This window comes from Rattus norvegicus, chromosome 3 (assembly GCF_021556685.1).
Source record: "Rattus norvegicus strain SHRSP/BbbUtx chromosome 3, alternate assembly SHRSP_T2T, whole genome shotgun sequence".
Lineage (NCBI taxonomy): Eukaryota > Metazoa > Chordata > Mammalia > Rodentia > Muridae > Rattus > Rattus norvegicus.
In genome coordinates, this window is record NC_141536.1 from 161,821,968 (window position 1) to 161,845,999 (window position 24,032).

General features: G+C 55.1%; 1 protein-coding gene and 1 long non-coding RNA gene across 16 annotated transcripts in view; one reads left to right on the top strand and one right to left on the bottom strand.

The window, feature by feature from the left end:
• The window catches only part of Pmepa1 (prostate transmembrane protein, androgen induced 1), a 48,458-nt gene extending 24,856 nt beyond the window's left edge, over window positions 1-23,602 (bottom strand). The window contains exons 1-5 of one of the 15 annotated variants that reach the window (XM_087652435.1): window positions 22,688-22,771; window positions 21,289-21,365; window positions 19,123-19,264; window positions 16,460-16,620; window positions 15,703-16,135 (exon numbers count right to left, since the gene is read on the bottom strand). Coding sequence is in view for 4 of the 15 variants with exons in the window: in XM_087652425.1 (XP_087508551.1) it covers window positions 22,688-23,204 (517 nt within the window). In the remaining 11 variants the exon portion in view is untranslated. 15 annotated transcript variants of the gene reach the window in all.
• Window positions 1,481-12,336, top strand: LOC147995849 (uncharacterized). The gene is made up of 2 exons (XR_015684062.1): window positions 1,481-1,791; window positions 10,143-12,336. It is a non-coding gene; the product is annotated as an uncharacterized LOC147995849 (long non-coding RNA).
• Window positions 23,603-24,032: the final 430 nt, after the last annotated feature.

A 24,032-nucleotide genomic window follows, 5' to 3' on the forward strand; every position in this document is an offset into this window, starting at 1 on the left:
TCCTGATGGGTCCCTCCCAGCTGCAGCCGAGGGCACACTCTTTTAAACATTTTATCAGGGGTTGGGGCGGGGGCGGGGAGTGGGGGAGATTTGCCAGGACAGGCATATAGATGGTGGTCAAAGGACAACTGAAAATCAGTTCTATCCTTTCACCACCTGTTTCCTGAGACTCAAGCTTAGTGGTAGGTGTCTTTGCCTGAGGGTGCATTTCTGACTAGGTGAGCAAGGCCAATTCAGGAAGAGAACAGGCGCACCACCCAACGTTGGCTCGGTGACGGGTCCCTGTCATCCGCTCCACTAATGACTGCAGGACAGACCTAATTATGGCCCAGTTGTGGCTGTCAGTGGCGGACCCAGCACTTGAGAGTGGCTCAGATCTTAAGGCATGTGCCCATGGGGGTTTTGGGGAGCAGGCACAGAAGTTAGGGCACACCTGCCTTCTAGACACACAGGTGCTGTCTGTCCACCCTGCGTTGCTCCTTAAAAGTCTCTTACCCTCAAACACCAACCACCTTTCAGAGTTTTCGATTTAAGGAAAAGCTCTCAGAGACATCTCAGCTTAATTACAGCAAACCCATCCTCTGCTGCCCAGGAGTCTGCTGACCTTTCAGCTAGGGGAGTGAGGGAGGAGAGAGGATGAGGAGGGAGAGGGAAGGGCCTCGGCCTGGGAGCACACTGGTGTGGCAAGAAGGCTGGAGCCGGTTCACCCCAAGTCACAGTCACAGCTGGAGACTCCTGCTGCAAGGAGGGTGGAGTTTATGTCTCACTATGTGAGTGAGAGTCTGGCTGGAGCTGGCCAGGACAGGGTAGGCGTCTATTCTCAGCCACCACTCTGGAAGAGGCCTGCAGGGTCTGTTACAACCCCAGCTCTGGGACTAGACAGACGGCTGGGCCTCAGCTCCGCTGTTTTTCCAAGTCCAGGGACTGTGGCTGCCTCGGAGGGAGGGGAAGGGCTAGCAGCCTTCCTCTTCACAGAGTTGGGGAGAGGTCAGTAGAGGAGACAGACTCTGGCTGTCTTGGCATCGAGGGACTTGACTGGTACCTCAGTTCCTGTGGGAATGGGTGGCTGGGGGACCCAGGCCTCTCCACCAAAGCACTCACCTCCTTTTTATCCCTGGCAACAATGATCCAGTAGCTACGGCAACAAGGCTAATTAATGACTTTATTTGGCGAAACAAAGCCCCAGACCCAAGTTAGTGGTCCCAATATTTACTTCCTTAAGGAGCCATTTTCTGGTATCTGTGCAAGGAAGAAAAGGAGGGAGGGAGAACAGAAGGCAAAAAATATTTGGCAAAACAAGTTACAGAAGGGAGTGTGTGCCTCGCTCACATTCGGAAAGGAGAACGCTGAGAATGACCTAGCGTGCACCCCCACTTGCCCCTGGTATAAAATTAGCACAGTCAAGTAAATGTGTTATAAACACAAAGACCCTGCCAGGAGGCAAAGTGCTTTAATTTAAGGGGGTAAGGAGAGAACATTCCGGGGAGGGGCAGGCAGTCCACCGGGAAGTGTGGTGTCTGCAACCTTCCCACTTAGCACAGGCGGAGGGAAAAGCCGTTTCCCCCGAGAACACGCATCTGCGGGACGTCTAGACAGTCATAAAGAGGACACTTACACAAGAAAGACGCTGTACAGCTCGGTCCCTTGGCCTTTGCCAGGGCCGTTGCACTCGTTGCTAACTGCCCAAGCAGGCGGAAAAAAAGAAACAAGAAAGGCTGGTGTGGGCTGGTGGAGGCAGGGCCCACGGTGCTTTATGAGCCAGTGTTTTGAAATCCTACTTGAAATAAGCCGGTAAGTGAACCCAACCAGGTCTCTCTCCCCTCACATAGACCAAATATTCCGCTGGCGTGCAGTCTAGACACACAACAAAAGACTTTTTACAGCTTGCAGAGACGCGCTGACAAAGTAGCCATTTACAGACCCCGGTTGCTTTCTCTGGCTACAATTTGTCAGATGGACTTAAAAGAAAATGCTAAGTTATGGGTCTGGTTTGGGTCTGCTGGTGGGCAGGGAGGGGGAGGGTGCTGGAGAGATAGAGAGGGAAAAAAATCACCTTACTGGGCTGTTTCTGGAGTCCCGGCAAGGCTCTGACTAATCCATCTGTGTTAATGTTGGAGGTGGTGGTGTTCACCTAGAAATGGCTACTAGGCAAGGGGTTCCATTAGAACGCACAGTAGGGCGCATATCTGACTTGGGGGAGGGGGAGTGAGAAGGAACTTTACACCTTCCACTTTGTAGATGGGGTCCTTGTTCTACTGTCTACAGAATCACCAGAACAAGGGTGGTCCTCAGTTCCCAAGAAAGTGGTGGCTTCTGTGTGCCCCCAGGGCAGACTCAGGGGGACCCTATGTTCCTGCACTCTCATACTAGGTTCAAAAGGAGCTGAAACCACACCCTGGAGGAACTGGGCTCCAACACAGGGCTGTGTGCCACCACCTGCTGTGTTATCAACCTAGTATCCGCCAGGGGCAGGGTCCCCAAATGGGGTCCTCTAATCTCTTCCCCTTGGGGTTATGGTATCTGAGGAAGACTAGTGCCTGGAAGGTGACTGAAGGAGGTCATTCCCTCCCCTGCTGCCTCTTCTACCTCCATTGCCACGTGCCAGACACATGATAGTCTACAGGAAGTGGCCTAGGGGTCTTGTCTGTCTTCCCTTTTCTCCTCCCTCACTCCTGGATATTGGCATGAAGACATGGGGGCAGATACACAGATCAAAGCCCCATTCTGCTACTTGCAGGCTGCTGTCTAAGCTCAGTCACCCCCAAGACTCAGTTTCCCCAACTGTAAGGCTCAGTTTTAACCATTGCTAGACCGTAGTCACAACTATTGCCTTCATATGGGCAGTCCCACAGGAAGCAACCCGTTGACCTCCTTCTGTAACTAAGTGCACAGCCCTCTGTACCTGGCTGGGATCATATGTAAGGTAGGTGACATAAAGTACCGGGGGAGGGCAACTCAGTGTGATGGTGGCCAAGGTGCTGGGCACAGTGAGTGCTTCTAGAACTTCCCAGCCTCAGGTACAGGATTCCTCAGGAGAAGTTGATTACACTAAGCCACCAGTGAGGGAGGCCATGCTAGTCCTAGGGACCCTCAGGGAATCCGTACTCGCTTCTGGAGAGCCATGGCCTGGGTGTTTTAGAACTGAGCCTCGAGTGCTTTTCTAGGTTCTGTTAAGGTTCCCACACTCTCGTTTTTAATGGCTTTTCCTCTGCACGTTTCTTCTGCAATGACAGCCACAGCTCTTCCGTCTGGGAACGGACTCGTGGTTATTTAGACAGATCCTCGGGTCCCCAGTGCATCCGCCAGGGAAGGGCACAGACCGGGCTCTGCCTGGGACACCATGTTCTTTTTGTTCAGGGACTGGGCGGGAGCAACTTCCTTCTTATCCAGACTGGACTTGCCCCAGGCCCTCCAGAGATGGAGAAACCAGCTACTGCAGCCTGTCGCTTAGCAATTGGTCCCCAAAGCCAGAGCAAAAGGGACATTATCTAGGGTGCCCCAGGCAGGATAAGAAAGAACTCACTTACATTTTGCACCTGGGGGTCCCCAATACATACACCCCAAGTCCCCCCCCCCCGAAACCCCCTCCTTGTCTAGCTACCAGAGGAGACAAAACTAATCGATTACCACACCTTTCTCAAACAGCCCAGCCCTGGCTTCAGAAGCTTCCCTTCCCAATGCCCTGGAAAGCTCTTGGCCAATCAGGCAAATAAAACCTGTCTGACAGGGTTGTCCTCCAACACAGGGTCTCTGGCCCTGGGTGGGGGGTGTGAGTAATTATTCAGGGGAGATAGGCTTAGGAATCACTTTGGAGGCAAGTGAAGCAGTGAGTTCCAGGAGCCACCCACAAGCCCAGCAAGAAGGGCCTTGTCTGCGCTCTCCCTCCACTTTGCACTCTGTCTGGAGACTAACCTCTTACCTCATACCTACCCAGGCCCTGGGTCTCATCCATGAACACTAGGCATGTTACCCTGGGTGGCCAGGTCTGTCTGCCTCTACCTTTGCCATAACCTCAGACTTTCCTTTCAACCAGCCCAGCCATCTATCACCAGTCTTGGAGCTGGCTGGATGACTGACCCCCCTCTGCCTTCTGCTATCCCAACAGCAGCTGTTGAAGACTGTGCCAACTGGCCTGCTACCCACCTCTGCTCTGAACTCCATAAAATTCCCCAGTAACTAAGGCACCCCAAGGCCTCCTGAGAGGCTGCAGGGCCAGGTCTTGGGAGTCCCAGAAGGCCAGGCAAATCCCACCTTGTCAAGATAATTGGCTCCTGGGACACTGGCTTAGTTGGTGACAAGCCCCTGTGACTGTCCAGTCCTTGGGGACTTCTGAGCACAGAGATCTTCAAAAGGACAGGTGACCCGAGAAGACAGGTGACTGGGGACATCACACAGCAGGTAGCCACAGATCAGCTGAGCACCATCAGCCTCTCATGGCCCTCCTGTCCAGGTGGCCCCATTCACTTTGGGAGCTGCTGTAAGCTGGCCATGGGGCTGTGGCCTCAGAACCTGTTTGAGTTCAGTCGTGCCCCAGGGTCTACCACGGAGGGCCGGCAGCTAACACCCTTCAAACACTGCTCCTACTTTTGACAAAGAAGTCCGCAGGCATTGACCAAATGCTGCCCGAGTTCCTAGCCAGGTGACTGAAACTCAAAGCAATGAGGCCCGCGGCCCACCGCTGAAGGACTAGAGCTGGGCGGGGTGGGGGGTGGGGGTGGGGGGGTGCTGCCTCTCCCTGAGCAGCTGCGGCTCTCACGTGGTACATGCTAGGCCCTCTTGTCACCAATGGGCACAGTGGCTCAGCACAGCTGAGGTTCCCGTCTCACTGGGGACTTTTCCTACTTGCTCTTCTCTTGCCAAGACCTCAGACGTCCTGGCCTCCCGACTGGGCAGAGCAGGCACAGAGTGCCTGGAGTTCCTCTGGCACAGCCCTGGCTCGACACTGCCTCGGGGCCTTTGTCTTCACTGGCAGCCAGCCCCAGACTTATTGGCACGGGCTGTGGGGTTTTATTTAGCCAGTGTCAGCTAAGCAGGCCTGGGCACACAAACCCAGTGGATGTCAGCTGGACTGGGCTACTACATGGGGCGTCTCTGTGGGGGGGGCAGCCTAGGTTTCAGTGGTGGTCTAGTCCCGTGCTGGGTTACCTCCCTGGCTCACTACCCACCTCCTTCCTGTGTCAGCCTACTTGGGCTCTCCCCAAAACTCTGACCCTTCAGAACCCAGGGGATTACTCCCCTGAGTGACATGTCTAGACTGGCAGTCTCGATGTGTGACTAAGCTTTGTGTGGTGGGGACGGGGCCTGATCTCCCCAAGGAGAAATGTTGGTTAGGGAACTTGACATTATAGAAGGTGATCGGACCACTTCTGGGATATACCACACATGGTCGGTCTGTCCCTTCTTGGGGACAGCCCTAACCCAGCCCAGGGATTCAGACCTGGGTCTCTGAACTTGGAAGCCTGGGATCTGCCTGCCACCGGTCAGTCCTCAGGACAGTACCCACACTCTCACAAATGACCACTCTTATTCCAGTCAGATAAATGCAGCCAGGCTAGGGTGACCGACCAGGCCAGGGGACTTCCTGAACCTGACTAGAAGACTTGAGTTAGGGTAGGGACCATATGCTGTGAAACCTCTCTGGCTTCTACTGACCCTCCCTGGTCACTTAAACCCCACAAGCAGCTCCTTCATCCCCAGTGGCTATTCAAGGCATAGGCCATTTCCCCATGGCCACCCATGTGACTGGTCAATCACTTCCCTGGCAGCTCATATGGAAGCTCATTTCCCTGTGGCCAACCACTCCACAGTGGCTCCCAATGACACCCAGGTGGCAGACAGCCTGTCTCCCCGTGGCCACCTAGTCCTCTCACGGTTATCCACTCCCCGTGACAACTCCAGGACAGTGCACACCCTACGGTGGGTCCTTCCTTCACTCTCACAGCCACTCCCAGGGCCCCCAATCCCCACAGCCTGCCCTCCTCCAGCCCTTAGGCAGCCACATCTGAGACTATCTCGTGTGGAACGGGCCCCGGCGACGGGCACTTTGCCTTTTGTCCTTATCGTTGTTCAGATTCTTGGGGTTTGGAGTTAAATAAGGAGCTCTCTGTTGCCTGTTCAGTTGTAAGAATCAGCCTATTGTTGCTGCGGACCGAGAGGTACACTAGCCAGCTCTGTCTGGAGCCTGTCCTTTGAACGGTCACTTGGACGCACTCTGCCCATGCCCACAGCTTTTAGTTCTTTTTCCCAATCCCGAGTAAGTGACTTTACGACACACACGTCAGGAGAGAGAGGGAGAGGTTGGAGGCAGGTCAGCGGGGGGAGCACACGCTTAGATCCAGGGCACCCAAATTCTATTCCCTGTGTGACCCAACTCTGTGAGTGCAGTCACCAACAGAAACCTTCAGATCTGTCCTATCTGCATGGACACCAGGGGCCCCCGAGCACCAGGTATGATATGCACGGCTGGGGAGTCTTTGGCTCCGAGGAGACTCGGAGGAGTGGGGAGGATCTGGCTTTGAGGCTCCTTAGCTGGTGAGACATCAACAGACTCTGTGGAGTGAAGCCCTGCGGCTCCTCCTAGAAACCTATGACCTAAGAGCTGTTAGAGGTGAAGACATCAGAGTCCTTCCCGCCCATCTCACGGCCACATCTGAGCTAAGAACCACTGTGCTCCCCCAACAGTGGCACATCCCCAACGTCTAGACTCCAGCTTACGACACTCTCGGGCAGTGGGGCGTCTACAGAGAGGCACGCCTAGAACCCTGGCTTTCCCTGGAGGACTCTGAAGCTGAGGCACAAACTCACTGGTCTCTTTGTTGGCTTGACTGTCACACTGTGTGCACTTATTATAGAAACCTGAGGTCTGGCACACAGTAGGTGTTCAAATAAGTGTAAAACATAATTCAAGCACGAAGTGGTACAGGAAAAGAGGGGAGGCCATAAATAAAGTCACAGGACCCCCTCCTCGGCAAGGGAGGAAAGTCTCCATCTCTTCAGGCCTTTCTCTGCAAGTCCAGAGAGCCCTTTACACAGCAGGGGCTAAGGTGGGCTCCCACGGCAAGGCCAGGGCCAAGCTCTGATGGGCTAGCTGCCTGCAGCCTCCTGGCCGTCCTTCCCGTGCTGATATAAGCTCCTCCCAGTGCTGATACAAGCTCCTCCCACTGCGGACTCAAGCTCCTCCCCCTGCTGAAACAGGAGCCTCCTCCTGGGGCAGGGTGGGATCAAAGCTTTTACTCCAAGGTGGTCTTTACCCTTTGTGAGAGACTGAACAGGTATCTCCTGCTACTCTCACTTCAACCCCCCAGGGTGGAGAACAAGACCTGCCCACCACGGTGCAGGCAGGGCCAGCCACATCACCTCCCACTTTGCATTTGGTCCTCTTGAAGCTTAATGCCATGGAGGCGCAGAGACACATGGAGGCAGCCCACCGCTTGGGTGCCAGCATTACCTCCCCACCACACAGTCTTGAACAAACGGAGACAAAGGAATCCCGACATGACCAGGAGCGGTGCATGCCTGCAAACTTACAGAGCCTGCTTCTCCCTAGGAAGACAACTCTTTTGAGCCCCACTTTAGCATCTTCTTTAGGAGCCTAACTTTCCCCCCTGGAGTCAGAGGCCCCTCAAACATTCTCCACTTCTCCTTCAGTCTCACCCACAGCTTAATAAAACAGACCCGTCTCTCGAGCGATAAGGTGCCCATGCCAACCCACTCGTTCTTGTTCTCACAAGGCTCTGAGAAGAATCGCCCCATTCTGAAGCAGGCCCTGAAGGGAGATTGACCTGTGGACATTCTCCTTGGGTGGGGACAGACTCAAATCCTCTAGCTCCAACAACAGGCCAATGGTACCTCTGTCCTGGGTCTGAACTGCTCCCCAGGGGCTCAGCAAGGACGCCTTTGGCTGGCAGACTTCAGCAGGTGTTGCCTGGCTGTCTAGAACAGCAGGTACCCTGATGGAATGAATGGTGGAGCTGCAGAGCTCACCGGTGCCGGAGCACAAGGCCAGAGGCAGCGGGATGGACTCTTGGAGGAAGTTCCCTCCTAAGAAGTAAAGATGGAAAGTTCTAGAAGGGAGTTGGTCTGGAGCCTGAGTCCCTCCATCCAGCCCTGTTGAAGTTCTCCTGTCCAGAGAGAAGTCGAAAACCCTGTGCCCTCTCCAAGGTTTCCTGAGCCACCATCTCTATCCAGACCAATACTGGCTGCTAAGGTCAATTCAACCTGGGACCGTCTATTGACTATTCACATAGCTACTTCTGCAAAGATGAGAGGGGGCTGGGGCTAACCGCGGGGACGTGAGCACCCCACAAGGGTCACTGTCCACAGTGGTAGGAGGGAATCCCCCCAATGCGGAGAACTATTAGAAATCTCTGGAATCGTCACTCCTGAATACTTGGTGATCTGCTGTGTCTCAGGAAACCGAGGGGCCGAACGCTGCTGCCACTGGACTTCAAAGCTTCTAGTGTTCATCACAGTCTCCCAAGATCGCCTCACCAGACAAAAGTCAAAGCACAAAGCAGGGCCGCAATTCCCAGACAAGCCCTGAGCCACACACCCAGGATGCCCAGACAGGGCTTGGGAGTAGGCCAGAGGCTCTTAGCATCTACTCCGGCCCAGGGCCAGGATCTGCCTACCCAGAGTCGGCTCCGCCGGCCGGATCCAGGCTTGCTGGCATTCCAGTCAGCCAGACCCAGTGCCCCTGTGGGCTGCAATAAAAATTCCTAGACAGGTAGTCAGGTCGGAGGCCAGAGCAGGATGAGCAGGAAGGTGGGAAGGGCCGGAACTCCCTTCTGGACCCACAGGGGCTGGGGTGTCTGTTGCCTGCCTGGATGCTCAGCTGGTTCTGGACTGGAGTTCAGGGGCTGGGGAAGAGTCTACACAGCGTGACTCTAGGCTGCTTGAAGCTGTCATGTTGCCCTCCCAGAGAAGGGAGGTGGAGATGAGGTTGGAGGAGCCAGGTTCAAAGTAAGGTCAGGAGTTCAAGGCCATACAGACCTCTGTCCACTTCTTCCTAACGGGCCTCCCGCTCCAGGAGGCCAGCCAGCAAGTCACACTTGTGGGCCACAAAGTCATTCAGACCCTAGCACAATGAACAAGAACATTTTTTTTTTACCCTACTCTGGAGAGGAATGTTTGGGACCTAACACAACCCGATTCTGGGGGCTGTTATGGCGAGCCTACATGTTAGGGTGAGGTTTGAGTTCTTCTGTGGCACCCTGAGATTAAAGTGACCCCAGCACCTATAGGAGGAGCCTTCGCTGCCCCTCTGCGGGAAGCCATGCACCATCCGTGTCTGCCCGGGTCTCCAGGCCCTTGTCTTAGGTAGGGCCTTGGCCATTTCCCTCCTCTATTGCACTCAGACACAAATCACAACCATCCCCTGGGATCTGACCTGGTGTGCGTGACTCTAACGGCTGGGTGACATTAGAAGGCAGAATAGCAATGTTTCCTTTTTAAGGGGTGATCTTACAGGGAGCCCTCATTGTTCAAGTGCAATGTTTTAAGACAGGATTTATCTATGTAGCTCTGGCTGGCCTTGAACCACAGAGGTCTGCCTGCCTCTGCTTCCCACATGCTGGGCTTAATGTGGGGCTTGGCATCCAGGACATGGCTTCCAGAAGTTACTTACGGCCTTCCCCGCTTTTGCCATTTCCAACTACGCTATGAAAGGGATTAAAATTGCTTAACATTTCCCAACTGGAAAAAAAAAACCAATTCAAGTGTACTTGGTTGTTTTTTTACTGTTGTTGTTTTTGTTTTGAGACCGGGTCTCATATAGCCCAAGCCAGCCTCAAACTCCCCCTGTAGTAGAGGATGACCTTGAACTCCTGATCATTAGGGTATGAGGTGCACACCACTGCACCACACCCAGATTATGCAGGGCTGGGGACAAAAGTCAGGGCTTCACGAACTGTGCCAGGCAAGCACTTACCCCTGAGCTGTCTCCCTGAGCCTCAGTCTCCCCATCTGTAAAATGGGCTCAGGGGGCACTGCCAGAGTAGCATGTAACATCATGCCTTGTATACAGCGGGCACTGAGCACATCAAGGAAGCAAGCGGCATGCTGTCTACACAGCCCGATGGATGGGGGCCGGGAGGTGGAAGGGGAGAGACAAAGGACTAACATGTCACATGTCCATTTCACAGATGATGGGTTGAAGTCTGAGAGGCACGCGTCTGAAGCCACGTGGACTCTGAGGCCACTGCTACTGTCATTTCCTCCTCAGAGAACAATGGAGTAGAGAGGAGGAAACCTCTGTCTGTCAGCCCCAGGCACTCCTGAGTTCTTTGGACTATCCACTTGGACAGCCATGCAACAGCCCAACCCCCACAAGACAGGCAGCTCCATCCTGCGGTCTAGGCTGTCTGGGAGCACAGCAGCCTCTGAGTTCACCACCTCTGAGTAACCGCTTCCTCAAGACATGACTCACATCTGTCTGGGGTCACCCACACCCTCATTCCCCGCGGAGGCACGCAGGCCCAGGTGAGGCGGGTACAGGCAGAGGCACTCCGGCCTGCCCACAGCGGCTTTTGGAACCACGGAGTCCCAGAACTGCCAAACCTACCATGACTACAGGCCCTGTCCTGTGAATCCTCTGGGCTGAGACCGAGCCTGAGGCCTTGGCCTGAGACACCATGGGGCTCAGAAGCAGGTTGCAAAATGTCTCTCACCTGGAATTCTATGTAGTCCATTCCCTTGCGGCCCAGCCTGGCCCAGCCCTTCTTCAGAAGTGGCTGCTCCTTGGGTCACCCACATTCCAATACAGGGGTCTCAAAGTCATGAGGCCGGGTCTAAGAGCTGACAAGCCAAGGGCAGTGCGTAGGACCACGGAACCCACAGGAACTCACAGCACAACAGCCTCTGGGGACACGTGTGTGTGTTGGGGGGGGGGCTGTGGGGGGCTTGACAGACACAAAATCCGAGAACTGGGTGACTTGGGGTGAATGTCACAGCAGAGGCTCAGGCTGCAATCCTTGTTGCTGTCCCCCCCACCCCCTCCCCACTGTGAAGGAGTTTAGTGTGCAGAGAGAGCCTTTCAAATCCTCTGACAGAAAGAAACTAAGCAAAAGGGAGAGGATATTGGGGGGAGGGGGTTAAAGCCTGGATTCAGATCCTGTTTCTGCCATTGCTCCAGAGCTTTTAGGACCTGCCTGCCAGCACCCTGCCTGCTGCTCCCTGGTTCCCTCTTGGCTTTGTCCTAGCACCCGTGGGTCACAGTGACCCCTTTTCCTTTGGTTGCAACCCAATACTGGACGGTTCCTGTTCTCTCCTGCTCCGAGCCATGGGGATCACTGCCCGCTGGCCCGGTGGGTGACCCTTCCAAGAAGGGAAGGGTGTGGCAGAAGGGCAGGCTTCTCAGCCAGCCAAAAGGGACACGCATAGACCCAAAAGTCTGAGAGGGTAAAGGGAAAGAGTGAGGCCTCCAATCAGGCACACCCCTGACACCATGACAGGTGGCTCTGACGCTTGGCTCTGCCTCAGCAAGCAAAACCCATGCTTCGGGAACCCTCAGCCCAGGTTCAAATCTGCCTTGCAACTGTGTGCTGAGTGGATCTTTGGCAAGTGACTTGGCCCCGCCTCCTCGTGTGCACAGAGGTTGCCAGGAGGATTAACGAGGTAGGGCATGCCAAACGCTGTGAGCGGCTGCCACTGCAAGGGTTTAAAAAGCCACCACTCGCTGTGGGGGAGTTGCCTAGAACAACCTCCCAGCAGACAGAGCCCGTGTGACATGTCAGGTTTGTTCCTTGAATCCTGACAACGTCTCCCAGGGTCCCCCCTTTCTTGCTCTCATTTCTGAAGCATCTCTGACTCTAGAGAAAAACAAGGGGCAAGATAAAAACAGAAGCTTCTATCAGTTGACCTGGGGTTCGGGGTGCTGGTTTAACCCTAACCCCATGCTTTAGTCCATGTCACCTTGGAACGGGTCTCTACAACATACTGGGGGTCAGGAAGACCCCAGAGCTGAGGGTAGCGCAGTTCAGGGACTCAGCAAAGGACAGCCTGTGTCTTGTTAAGCAGCCCAGGAGACCCTACATTGACAAGGAGAAGCCAGTCAGAGGGCCTGGTGACTTCTAGTGGGAGTAATCCCCCTCCCCGCCAGGACTCTGCACCACCCTGGAGCACTACGTCTCAGTGCTCCAATCCACTCCGAGGACACCAGGAACACCACTTGAGTAAGGATCTGAGCCCAGCAAGAGGGTGCTGCAATTGATTAGCAATGTCTGCCACGAGCAGCAAGTGGAGTACTTGATCGAATGGCAGGCATCAGACAGCCCCAATCTATACTTTTGAAAGTCACAAGGTAGGTCAATAAAGTTTACCAGCAAGTCTTCAAGTGAACTTTCTTGTGCTCCAGGCCAGTGACTGGACAGATACTGCTTAACATGTTCCATGCCCGGCCAAGGAGCTGGAGACCTGATAATACTCAAGCCAGGAGTATATACTGCAGAGTGGGCAACCCGGCAGGAAGCCATGCTGGCGAGGGATCATAAGAGGAGGTCAGCCAGGAGGAAAAATCACACAGGAAGAGAAAAACTCAGGTTATTATCAGCCCTCAGATCTGAACTTACATGTGGGGCCTCGATTCAAGGCCAGGAAGCCAGCTCTGTAATTACACCTCCGGGCCACGTGGCAAGCAGCTCTAATTGCCTCCAAGATGGCACCAAAGCGACCATTTTAATCTAGAGGCCCAAAGCAACTAGTAAAATTAGGTAACAATAACACAGCATGCAACATTCATAGGCCCGACAGCAGTGCAAAGACCCCAGCACAGGGACGCCTAGTACTTATCACCAGAGAGACGGGGCAGGCACAGTAGACTTCTTTCATAGAAGCCACACAGAGCTCCAGACCCACACTCTGACATAGTCTGTGGGTCTCCATCATCCTAGCTAAGGCAACTGCCACATCCAAGTCCGGGTTGTGGTACACACCCTTCTTCTCCTACTTCCACCCCATAAATAGATTAGAGAAATAGCTCCTTCCGATGGCTGTGACCCCGGGGCCCGCTGAGCTCACCCCTCCCATCCCCCATCCTCCCCCACCCCCCTGAATCACTGGTGGCTCACCACAGCTGCGTTCCCGAGTGACTGAACGATAAGGAGGCGGCACAGACACCAATAAATGAATCACGCCTTCCGCAAGACCAAACCTTTGGCTTTTGCAGAAACCACTTACAAAGTAGAAAGGAAAAGAACAAAGAAATCACTCTGGCTGTTTGCGCAAAGTTGATTCATGGGTTCGCAGAATTATTACCGGCTAAATTGTTTGTGGAGAGGCAATTTAGAGCCATGACCAGACGAAGCTCACCAGCCAGGGAACTGGGGACTTGAAAAATGGGAGAGGGGCTGGGGGTAGGGGTATGTGCACGTTCCTGGAGGAAGGAGGGTTCCAGGTCTGAGGAGCCTCTTCCTCTGTCACTGACTGCCTTAAATTCTGTGGGTGAGCAGGTACCGGGCATGTAGAGGAAGTCAGAAGTTCCATACAGAGTCTTATCAAGTCCAGACACAGAGGCAGAACTCAGCCCTTTGGTTGGAAGACACAGCGACCAAACCCACAGAAGATGGTTTAGAGCAGTCTTGTAACTGAAGTGGACCCCGTTCATTGGAAAGGGGGGCTCTCCAACAAGTCACCCCATGGGCTGGGGCTGGAATCTCATCAGGAGGCTTCTGCCGTCTGTTTATTCACAGTCTCCGGTAAGGGGGAGCCGCATTCAGGAGAATTCGTTGTATCTTCCACCTGTGTGCTCCCAGGCAGAGCCCCACTTGGCATCGGTGCCTACACCCCCACACCGTTCCCTGCACGCTCTCTCCCCTGGAGAGCTTCTCGGATAACTTCTCCAGTCACTGCAGCACAGGAGCTCGGAGGCTCTCAGGACAGCGGGACCTACAGCAAGGCGGGTTGAGCTTATCAAAGATCCTCTTGTTTGAGACTGTCGGGAGCCAGATCCCTTAGGGACCACTCTGTTCCGTGGGACACTCACTGTTCGGTGGGACACTGTTTGGTGGGACACTCACTGTTCGGTGGGACACTGTTCGGTGGGACACTCACTGTTCGGTGGGACACTGTTTGGTGGGACACTCACTGTTCGGTGGGACACTGTTTGCTTGGTGGGACGCTGTTTGGTGGGACACTCACTGTTCGGTGGGACACTGTTTGCTTGGTGGGACACCACTTATATGGTGGTGCTTTGAGGGACCTGAGGCACACAGTGCCTTTCTTGGAATCTAGTCTTGATGGGTACTGGGTGATCAGGTAGCCACGACCACTGCGACTGGAAGATCTCTCAGGGGAAGGACAGACGGTTTTACCTTTATTTTCTTAAAAATGGACTTGGCTTCCGACTGCCCTTCTTCTGCCTAGGACAGCCTGGAAGCTGACTTCACCTGCCCACGCTTATGGCAACTGGGGCGGATGGAAGGCTAGAGCCTGGTGGGAAACACCACCTCTTGGGGGAACCCACACACACACATACACGTTTAAACAGACGACACACGCACGTGTTTGTATACAGACATTCTTTTTTCATGATTATTTACAGACATGGAGCTAAGTCGTTACGAGGGCCAGTCGCATGGCTCAGCAGGTAAAGGTGTTATTTGCCACCAAGCCTGGACGTCTTGAGTTCCATCCCCTCCGGCCACAGTGGATAAGGCTAACAGACTTCCTCAGGTTGTCCTCGGATTCCCACACAGGCACCCTGACGGTCGCATTCATGCATACCAAAGATATCACTGCTTTAAGATGTGTACAGAGTCGAACCTGGACACACACACACACACACACACACACACACACACACACACACACACACACATCTCTGGTTCTCATCACTTTGCCTGCACGCTCTCAGAGCCAGATCCCTCAGGGACCGACAGAGCTCTTGCGGCCCTGGCTAATGAAACACTGTTGGTAGCAGCATAGGTGACAGATGCCACAGGCACACAGACCCTAGACGGTCCCTCTGAGAACACTGTCCCCTGGCAGCCATGGGAAACCTGGTGACCAGCACAAACCCACTCTCCCACCGGCTGTCTGTTACCCACATCTGTCATAGCGCCGATCGATCGTGGGTCCTGCGGGTTCAGCAGGGTCACACATCCTACTGTCGCCCTGAAGATGTGTGTTAGGGACAGGCAAAATATATGGTGGTTTCTCCAAACCCCAGCCACGTGACTCTCTGGATTTGGGCTGTGCCAGTCCATCCCGGAGGGAGCTCGGTGCTATCAAAAAGGGAGAAGGGAGGTAGACATTGGACAGAAGAACTAGGATTCTCTTGTTCTTGCCTCTGTGAGAAACAAGTTCCTATGAGAAAGCTGAACCCTGGGCTTGGGGATTTAGCTCAGTGGTAAAGCACTTGCCTAGCAAGCGCAAGGCCCTGGGTTCAGTCCTCAGCTGGGGGGTGGGGGAGTATGGGGGGGCAAGCTGAACCCGACAGGGCTACCATCTCAGCTACTCAAAGACTAAGGCACAAAGACTACAAGTTCCAAGCAGGTCTAGGCTACAAGGCCACTCTAGACAGATCAGTGAGACCCTGTTGGGCTCGAGGATGTAGCTCAGTGGTAGTGCCCATGATCACCGCTTAACTCCTTGAGTAACTCACAGAGTATCAAACTTTCTTCAAACTCACAGGGCTCTGCCTGCCTTTGCCTCCAGAGTGCTGGGATGAAAGGTGTGAGCTGCCAGGCCGGACTCCTCCCATATTACCTCAGGAGGTCAGCGGCTTGCTCTCCCAGTCCTTTCCTCAGGGTCTCCATGCAGGAGAGACAGTACTGTATTTTTGCCGTTCTGACACCTTTAGTAGGACCGCGACAACAGCTGGTTAACCCCAGGTTGGGAGTCATCTGGGTTGCGGAAGGAAGGCATGGGCGCAGATTTCAGCTCCTACACCTTGACTCAGCTTTGAAATCTCTTGAGGCAGGTGGGTAGGAGGACAGGGGCACAGCTTCCTGCCCCAAAGACTGGGAACTTCAGAGCATTAGACATAACTTGTACCAGGAGAGCTTAATCGGCTGCCTTCACAACCCCACAAGGTGGGTGTCTTGTCTCCCTCCACCTTCGTGGAGGGGTAAGCGGAGATGCAGGAAGGATCACTGCTGGCCTCAAAACAGAAGGTCTTCAAAGCCACGTCCTGACCTGCCTGGAGTATTCAAACAAGCAAGAATGAATGCCTCAGCTCCTAGACACTCTGCGAGTCAACACGGACTCTCTCATCAGTAGGATTCGGTGACAGACTACTGGGTGAGAGCAGTGGTGTGGACCCCAGCCCCTGCCACTCTGAACTCCCTCCCACCCTGCCTGCGTCCCTGGTTAGCCAATGCCTAGGAGGTGCCCCACCAGGCCCGGGGAGGATATTACAAGGAACAGACACAGACTCCAGACTCAGCCTCTTTGACACTGGTGACTAAAGGCAAAAAAAAAAAAAAAAAAAAAAAAAAAAAAAAAAAAAAAAAAAACCAGTTACCAAGTGACTGCACAAACACCTGACTTCCAGGGCAGGTGTGAAGGCACAGGACCAGAAGCCCAGTTGGGGCCCTTCCAATCTCAGCCCCAGGAATGGGCTCTCGCTGGGCTCTTCAGAGGAACATTCAGCGGCTCTTGGAGCGCTCCCAGCTGTCACATCACCTGAATGACAGCCACGAGAGCAAGGCAGGAGAGTGGGACAAATGCTATCAAGTGCTAGAAGGCATCCTGCGTCCTGTGATGTCCCCAATAATGTCTGGATTTGGTCCCTCTGGGGACATCTGTCAGTCCTGTGTCAAATCCAGCCGTAACACGTGCTGTGCTGGTGTCCCAGAGAGACGACTCCCCACACAGTCTAAGGGGCAAACACATTTCCAGGGAATGTCCGGGCCTGGCTAAGTGGAATGGCCCGGCCCTGGCAGCTTACTGTTAGCAGCTCATGGGCTAAGCACACTTACCAACAAATCCTACATAGGAGTTTGCTATCTGAGGGCTAGCGAGGCCCTGAAATGGTAAATCCTGCAAAGGACACTGGGTACGATGTGGGAGGGAGGCACCTAAGGGTGAGTGAGCATGGGATCCCGGCTGTGTGACCTCAGACAAGCGTCTTCCCCTCTCAGATCCCATTTTCCTATCTGCATATTGGCAGTAACAGTTGCTTCTCTCACTGGGTTGTTTTTAAGACCAAGGGGGCGGGGGGGGGGGAACGCATCAGTAGTACCTGGTGCACAAAAACCTCTTCCGGATCCAACCGGCAAAAGGAAAAGAAGGAACCATCTACCAGTCTCTCAGGGAACAGGGCAGGGAAGCCATTTCTGCAGCTCCTAGAAAGCTGACGCCCCAAACTTTTGCAGGTTCCATCGTGCTGGAAGCCATGGTATGAGCAAAAGTCACCCTCCTGGGCATCGTCCCCAGCCTGGTGACAGCGGCTTCTGCCAGTGACCGGAGAGCCACAGTGACAAGGCCCTGGTGAGACCATCCCACCCCCACCCACGGTGTCAAGGTTTGGCTTTGTAGTGTCACAGGATGAGAGCATGAGGCTTCAAGATGGGTCACAGCCCACTTTGGGAAGTAGGCCGGGCAGAACCAGAACAGAGGCGCTAGCCTTCCTGTCCAGAGCACCAGTGGGGCACTGAAGACTGGGCCTTTGTACTGGAAGCTAAGTAGGAAATCTCTTATCTCCCCCTGGGATGCCAGTCCCAGAACTGCACCCAGTGGGGTATCTGGACATCACTGGGAGATGTTTACTTCCTGACTCAACTTAGTGCCTCCTGCCTGTGCCCCAGCATCTATACCCCAAAGCTTCTGGTATTAAAAGACCCTGCTGGCGAGCCCTAAGACACTGGGCCTCCTGTGCCAGGGCAGGCATGCCGGGATTTCTGTCTGCGGTGGATCGGCAAAGAGAAGGATTATGACACCAATGTTCAATTACCCGCACTCAAGGTCAGCATCCCAGGTGGCCCTGTGGTTCAGTGGTGGGGGTCCCTGCCTCGCTTGTGGTCCCTCAGCCCAGAAAAATCCAACCTATTAACCAATCTATGAGTTTTCACGCCACTTCACCACCCAGGTGATTGAAAGGTCTGGCCCACACGGACATGCACATGTGCTCCCCAAGGTGGGCTTGAGTGGACGCAGGTAGGCTTCCTATGGATTAATTATGCACTTATTTTGTACTGCCGGAGACGGAACCCATGCTCTCCCATAGCGGCCCAGTGCTTGACCACTGAGCTATACTTCCAATCCATGGTGGCCTGAGGGACATGCCTCCCAGCTCCCTGACTCCCCGAGGGCAACACAGGGTGACCGTGATGGCCGTCAACCGTGCTACCCTGCTCTCTGATAGCCCGTCCCCCCGGGGGGCAGCATGGTACCTCCTTCAGGGTTCCCTAGGACACACAGAGAGCAGACTCACAGCTCTACGCGTGTGGGGGCGGCACCTGTGTAATGCTAGGACTTCGGACAGACAGCTGGGGGTCTGGCTCTGACAAACTCCTGCCCTCAGCTTGGGCACCTTCAAAGAAGGGGGTGCTGGGGGTGGGGTGGGGTGGGAGAGGGGTTCAGACTCTCAAATTCTACTGTAAGACTCCTAGGCCTGCCTGTGGACGGATGATGACACCCCAGAAAAGAGACGGCCACACCACACAGCGCTCTGCTTTGACTTTCCCACCAGCAGCTGCCTCCAGGACACTTCCTTCCTTTTAAACAACTGGTTGCCTGGCCACCCACCTAAGCCAAGGCTCTGGGTTTGCCAACCTCAGCCCCTCCCTCCCCTGAAGCCCCTGATTTTGGGGCTTGTCACACCAGTTGACACCACCTTGCTCTCCTCTTTACAAAGACAGAAGGAAAAAAAAACCCTCCAGCTTCCAGGAGGCTGGGACCCACCCTCCACAATCTCCCCATCCAGAGGGAAGGCAGCAAGGGACGAGATCTCATGCCCTCCCACGAGTGTGAGATCATCCCCAAGTGTTCAAACAAACAGTTATTTTGCACCTTGACAAACATTAAAACGGCCAGTCTGGCCCAAGACCACAGTCACAACACACGGCTCTCTTACTGCCTAATGACCTAAAAACCCAGACAGCAGGAAACCTGTGAGTTAAAAGCCCCAGTGCAGAAGAAAGCTATCTAACATACACCATTCACTCCGGACCTAGAAACACCCACCTGGGGCTGGAGAGATGGCTCAGTGGTTAAGAGCACTGACTGCTCTTCTGAAGGTCCTGGGTTCAAATCCCAGCAACCACATGGTGGCTCACAACCATCTGTAATGAGATCTGATGTCCTCTTCTGGTGTGTCTGAAGGCAGCTACAATGTATTTACATATAATAAATAAATAAAACTTTAAAAAAAAGAAACACCCATCTGCCCTGAAGCCAGAGTCTTCACCCAGGCTGAGACCATCTCCAGAAGGCACGTCTTTCCTCCCCCTGTGGTACAGAGTGGGTGCTCGGTAAAAGCAGAGCGCGGCTGATTCTGAAGGTCCCTCTCTAGCAGGCGTCTCCGCTGAAGCAATCAGTGCTTCCCAGTAGGGCACTTGCAGAAGGCCTGAGACAGTCTGTGTGTCACAACTAGGAGAAAGGTAATGACCTCTGGTGGGTAGAGGCCACCTGCATGGCCAACAAGAGAGCTTCTCCCTCCCAAAAAGAGAGCTCTCTGACCCAGTCTGGAGACCAAGCCACCCTGGATTCAAGCAGTATTAAACACAAACGGTGTGTGTGTCAGACGAACCAAGGGAGGGAAAACTGGATGTCCTGTGAGTGGCTAAGGGTCCAGAACTGTGTGTGGGTGGGGGTGAGTGCCTGTGGGTACAGAGGCGTATGCCTGTGGAGGCCCATAGGACAACCTTGAGTGTTAGTCCCAGGTGCTGTCTACCTGACTTTAAAATGTTTTTATTTATTTAGAGCGTGAGTGTGTCTGTGTGCACGTGTGTGTGTGTGTGTACATATAACTTCGGGGAGTTGGTTCTCCTTCCATCTTGTGGGTCCTGAGACTTGAACTCGGATCGTCAGTCTTGGCACCAATCGCCTTTACCTGCTGAGCCATTTTGCAGACCCCTACTTTATTGTTTTTGAGACAGCCTGTCTCAGTGGCCTGGGCTATCAGGCTAGAATGGCTGGTCAGCAAATCCTCAGTCCCCACCTCCGAAGCGCTGGGATTCAAAGTGCGTAGACATACAGGTGCGTTCTGGAAACACTGAGCCCTGGCATGGTTTGAGGTGGGTCTGGAGAAGGAGTTGGTGGCTCTAGGACCCTGGCAGACAGTGGTGTTAACAAACCGAGTTGCTTCTGTAACTCCTACCACCAAGAGCCACCCTCTAGGGCCCTGGTTAAACGAAAACCCACTGGCCCCAAACAGTCCCTTTGGAAAGTACCCTCAGCATGCATCTGCCTGCTGTGTAAGCCACAGGTAAAACAGGAGGAGAGAGGGGGAGCCAGGATTCAACTCTGAGATTATAATAGATTGGGAAAGAGGAGGGGAAGATACCAAGAAAAATGTGTTTGTGAGGCAAGTGGTGGGTTCCTCAGAACAGCTGTGTGAGCCATGGGCAGTGGACTCAGGTTGATTCCCATGGAACTCTCTTAGGTGTTAAGCTTAAGCAGGGCCAGCTCTGACACCCAAGTTCCAAATCAAGGAACAGCACATGTGGTCCAAGAGAAACAACTCCACTAAGCTTCCAACCTCCTTTTCCCTTGTGTCTACCTGAAGCACAAGAGCTCCAAGTTCGCTCAGCTCCTCCAGGATCTGAAACATGGGACATCTGAGGAGTACACGGGGGTGGGGTGGGGTGGGGTGGAGCAGTGGGCCACAGGGAAACCGCCAGCACTGCAGCAGATGCTAGAGATGGAATCAGAAAGACCGTACTTAGCCAAGAAAGCTTTAAAGTCCCTTCTAGAAGAGTGTCTTGAAGAGAAGCCCCAGGGAGAGTGTGCCCTTGCAGATACTAACTTGCCTTCCATTAGGTAAAACAGCCTCGGGTCTTTCTTCCCACCCCTTTCCAAAATTTTGAAACAAAGAAATTCCAGGAAACACCAACCTAAGGCGTCGTCCACCCAGACTTTCAGGGAACACTAGCAATAAACTGTTACATTATTAAAGCAGAGAGCCCCTCCCTGTTTCACTCTCTCTTTTAGTAAGTAGACTGTGCATACACACGTGTGTGTGTGTGTGTGTGTGTGTGTGTGTGTGTGTGTGTACACGTGAGCACACAAGTATTTCCAGGCAGTAACCCTAAGCAAGCCTCTTATTCCAATGTTGATGGGAAAGAACACCCGATTCCAAGAGCTTCAAGCCATTTTGGTCTCAACCAAGACATCATTAGGGCCAATTACCAGTCTGTTCTCTCCTTCACCCTGTGGGTTCCAGGGACGGAACTCAGGTTGTCGGGCTCGGCTGCGTCTGGCTGTCACTAGAGTTGATTCAATGAAGAGGCAAAATTAAGAATGAAGTCTTTTGTTGTTTTTCAAAGTCGAGAAAGCAGAGGAAAGACAAGACCAGAATGTGCCTAGTCTTCGTCATCTGGAGTGGTTCTCTCACTTCCATGGGATGTTCCCTAAAGCAATTCGAGGAGGAGACAAGAGGAACTCACAGAGCTGGGTCAGCCTCTTCCTAGACACCTGAAGACAACTAACATCCTGATAGATTCCACGAACCCCTCTTGATCACAAAGGGGAAGCCATAGGATTTGGTTCCAAAGAAAGACCACAAACACTGGCTCCTGGCAGGTTTTCTTGGCATCTCCTGGCTTGGGGCAGCAAGGCAGCTAGGGAGAAGTGTGAATGACTCAGTGAGACCAAGGCTTTCAATTCCAGACTGGGAGACAGTGAGTCAAAGCCGGCATGAGGACCCCACCACCGAAACCTACTTCTCCTGCTCAGGTGGGGCCGGCCATGGGTTATTTTTAACCCCTTATGCTCTACTGTACATACCAGGGTTTTGGGGTGGGGGTGCAAACTGTGGCAGCTGCCTGCGGAAACCAGCCTATGAGTCACCTAGCGAATGCCCAGTTCTGTGGCAGTTGCCCCTGGGCTCCGCTAGAGGAACGTTGTCTGGGTTCGGGGGAGGCCGTGTGCCTTTTTGCCTGAAGTGCTTTAGGGTAAAATGAAGAAACTAAACAGAAAGGCAAAAGGTGCCCCCTCCTCCCAAAAAAGTGGGTTAGGGGGAGGGTGCAGATTGGAGGCAGATGGCAGGGAATGAGGTTTCAATTCTCCACCCAGCCCAACAGCCACCTGGGTGGGCCACAGAAGGAAGTAGATGCTCCCTGAGCTCAACTTCTGGAGGTGCAGGACGCTGGCCACAGCCTGAGCTTCAAGCTGGGCACTCACCACCCTGGGTCTACCACCTCCAAGGAGGTCGCAACACAAACAGTTCCAAAACTTTGACTCATTTGTAACCACCGTCCCAGGCAGAGTGAGCCAAGCAGTCCAGACAGAGGCTATTTATAGGAGTCCGGGACAGACATTCACAATGACACACACTGGGGATCCGCGGTGGGCTAGTCGCGCCAGCGCTGAGCCCGGGATTCAGACACCTGAACACAAACGGTCCTTAAATCTGGCTGGATTCAGTTCACAGCCTCAACCCCCGCCACGCGCACACACTACATCAGACACACTGCGATGCAGGGACACTCGGACACACACTCGGCCGGCACAGACCGCGACTCTGAACCAGACACCTAGAGACGCGCCGAGACTCAGACAGACGGACCAGCGCACTCTGTATACGCACGGAAACCTGGGACGCATCGCCATGGCCACTCCAGACACACGCCAGGAGCCCCAGACACCTCCGGGGCCAGACAGTGTCTCCTCCGCCCGCTCCCCCGCCCAAAGTTGATAAAGAGCCTAATTGCTCCATCGCCCCGGTCCCTAGGGAAAACGGAATGGAAACTTCCCCGACCCGGCCCGCCTGGCCCTCCCGAGAGGCGCGATGTCTCCGCCGAGCCCCGGGTCCGAGTCGGTCCGGGCGGGGCGCGCGCGGCGGGGACCGTGCCAGGCTCGCAGCGCCGCGGGACAAAGCCGGGCCGGCCGCCAGCTGCCGCGAGCCTCCGGGAGGGCGCGCCCGGGGCGCGGCGAGCGCAGCCGGGGAGCCTGGGCGAGGCAGGCGCGCGGCCCCCGAGTCCCCACGCGATCACCATGTCCCGGGCCGGGTATCCCACGGGGCTGTCCCGAGGGGAACAGGGCTCACTCACTGATCTCCATGCTGGGGAACAAAGAGCGCTGGCAGTTGCACGCGCAGGAGACATTGGGCTGCCCGGCGGCGGCTGCGGCGGCGGTGCCGTTGACCCCCATCAAGCGGTCACGGGCGGCGCGGGGCGCGAGGCGCGGGGCGCGGGGGCGGCTCCGGCCGGCGCGCGGGGCTCGGGCCCCGCATACAGCGAGCAGCGCGGCGCGGGCTCGGGGCGCCGCCGAGGTCCCCGGGGCGAGCTGGGTCCCCCGGCCGCCGAGCGGGAGCCCCGGGGCGGCGGGCCGTGGCCGCGGGCGGCGTGCGGGGCACGGGCGGGCGGCCGGGGCGCGGGGCCGCCGGGCTCAGCCTGCGCGCCGGCCGATCCGCAGCTGAGCGCCGCCGCCTGCTCCTCATTCAAGTCCAAGGAGATCGGGTTGCGCCGCGCGCCCGCGGTCGGAGGCAGGCAGACGGTCTGACGTCAGCGCTAGACGGGGCTGCCGGTTCCCACCGCGCGGGGGCCGCGGAGGGGGCGCGCGCTGCGCCAATCCCCGCCGACGGCCCCCGCACCCTCCTCGGCCCGGGGGGCGGGCCCGTCGCGCGCGGGGCGGGCTCTTAAAGGGCCCGAGCCTCGCGTCCGCGTAGAACGGTCTCCGGGGCTGCGTAAACTCGGCGCCCTCGGGAGTCCGCAGACCAAGTCCGAGGGGCCCCGGTGCCTGAGGCGGCCACAACCCAGGACAATAATCAAGCCGAAAAGTTAAAAGTGTTCTCTCCAACTCCCGCCCCTGGGGCCCTCCGCCTAGGCTTTTGGGGGCTCCCGAAGACTGTGAGGCTTTGGGGTCGCCTTGGAAGAGTTCCATGCATGGAAATCAGAGCATGGAGAGCCGGGAGTAAAGACCCACCCATGGCC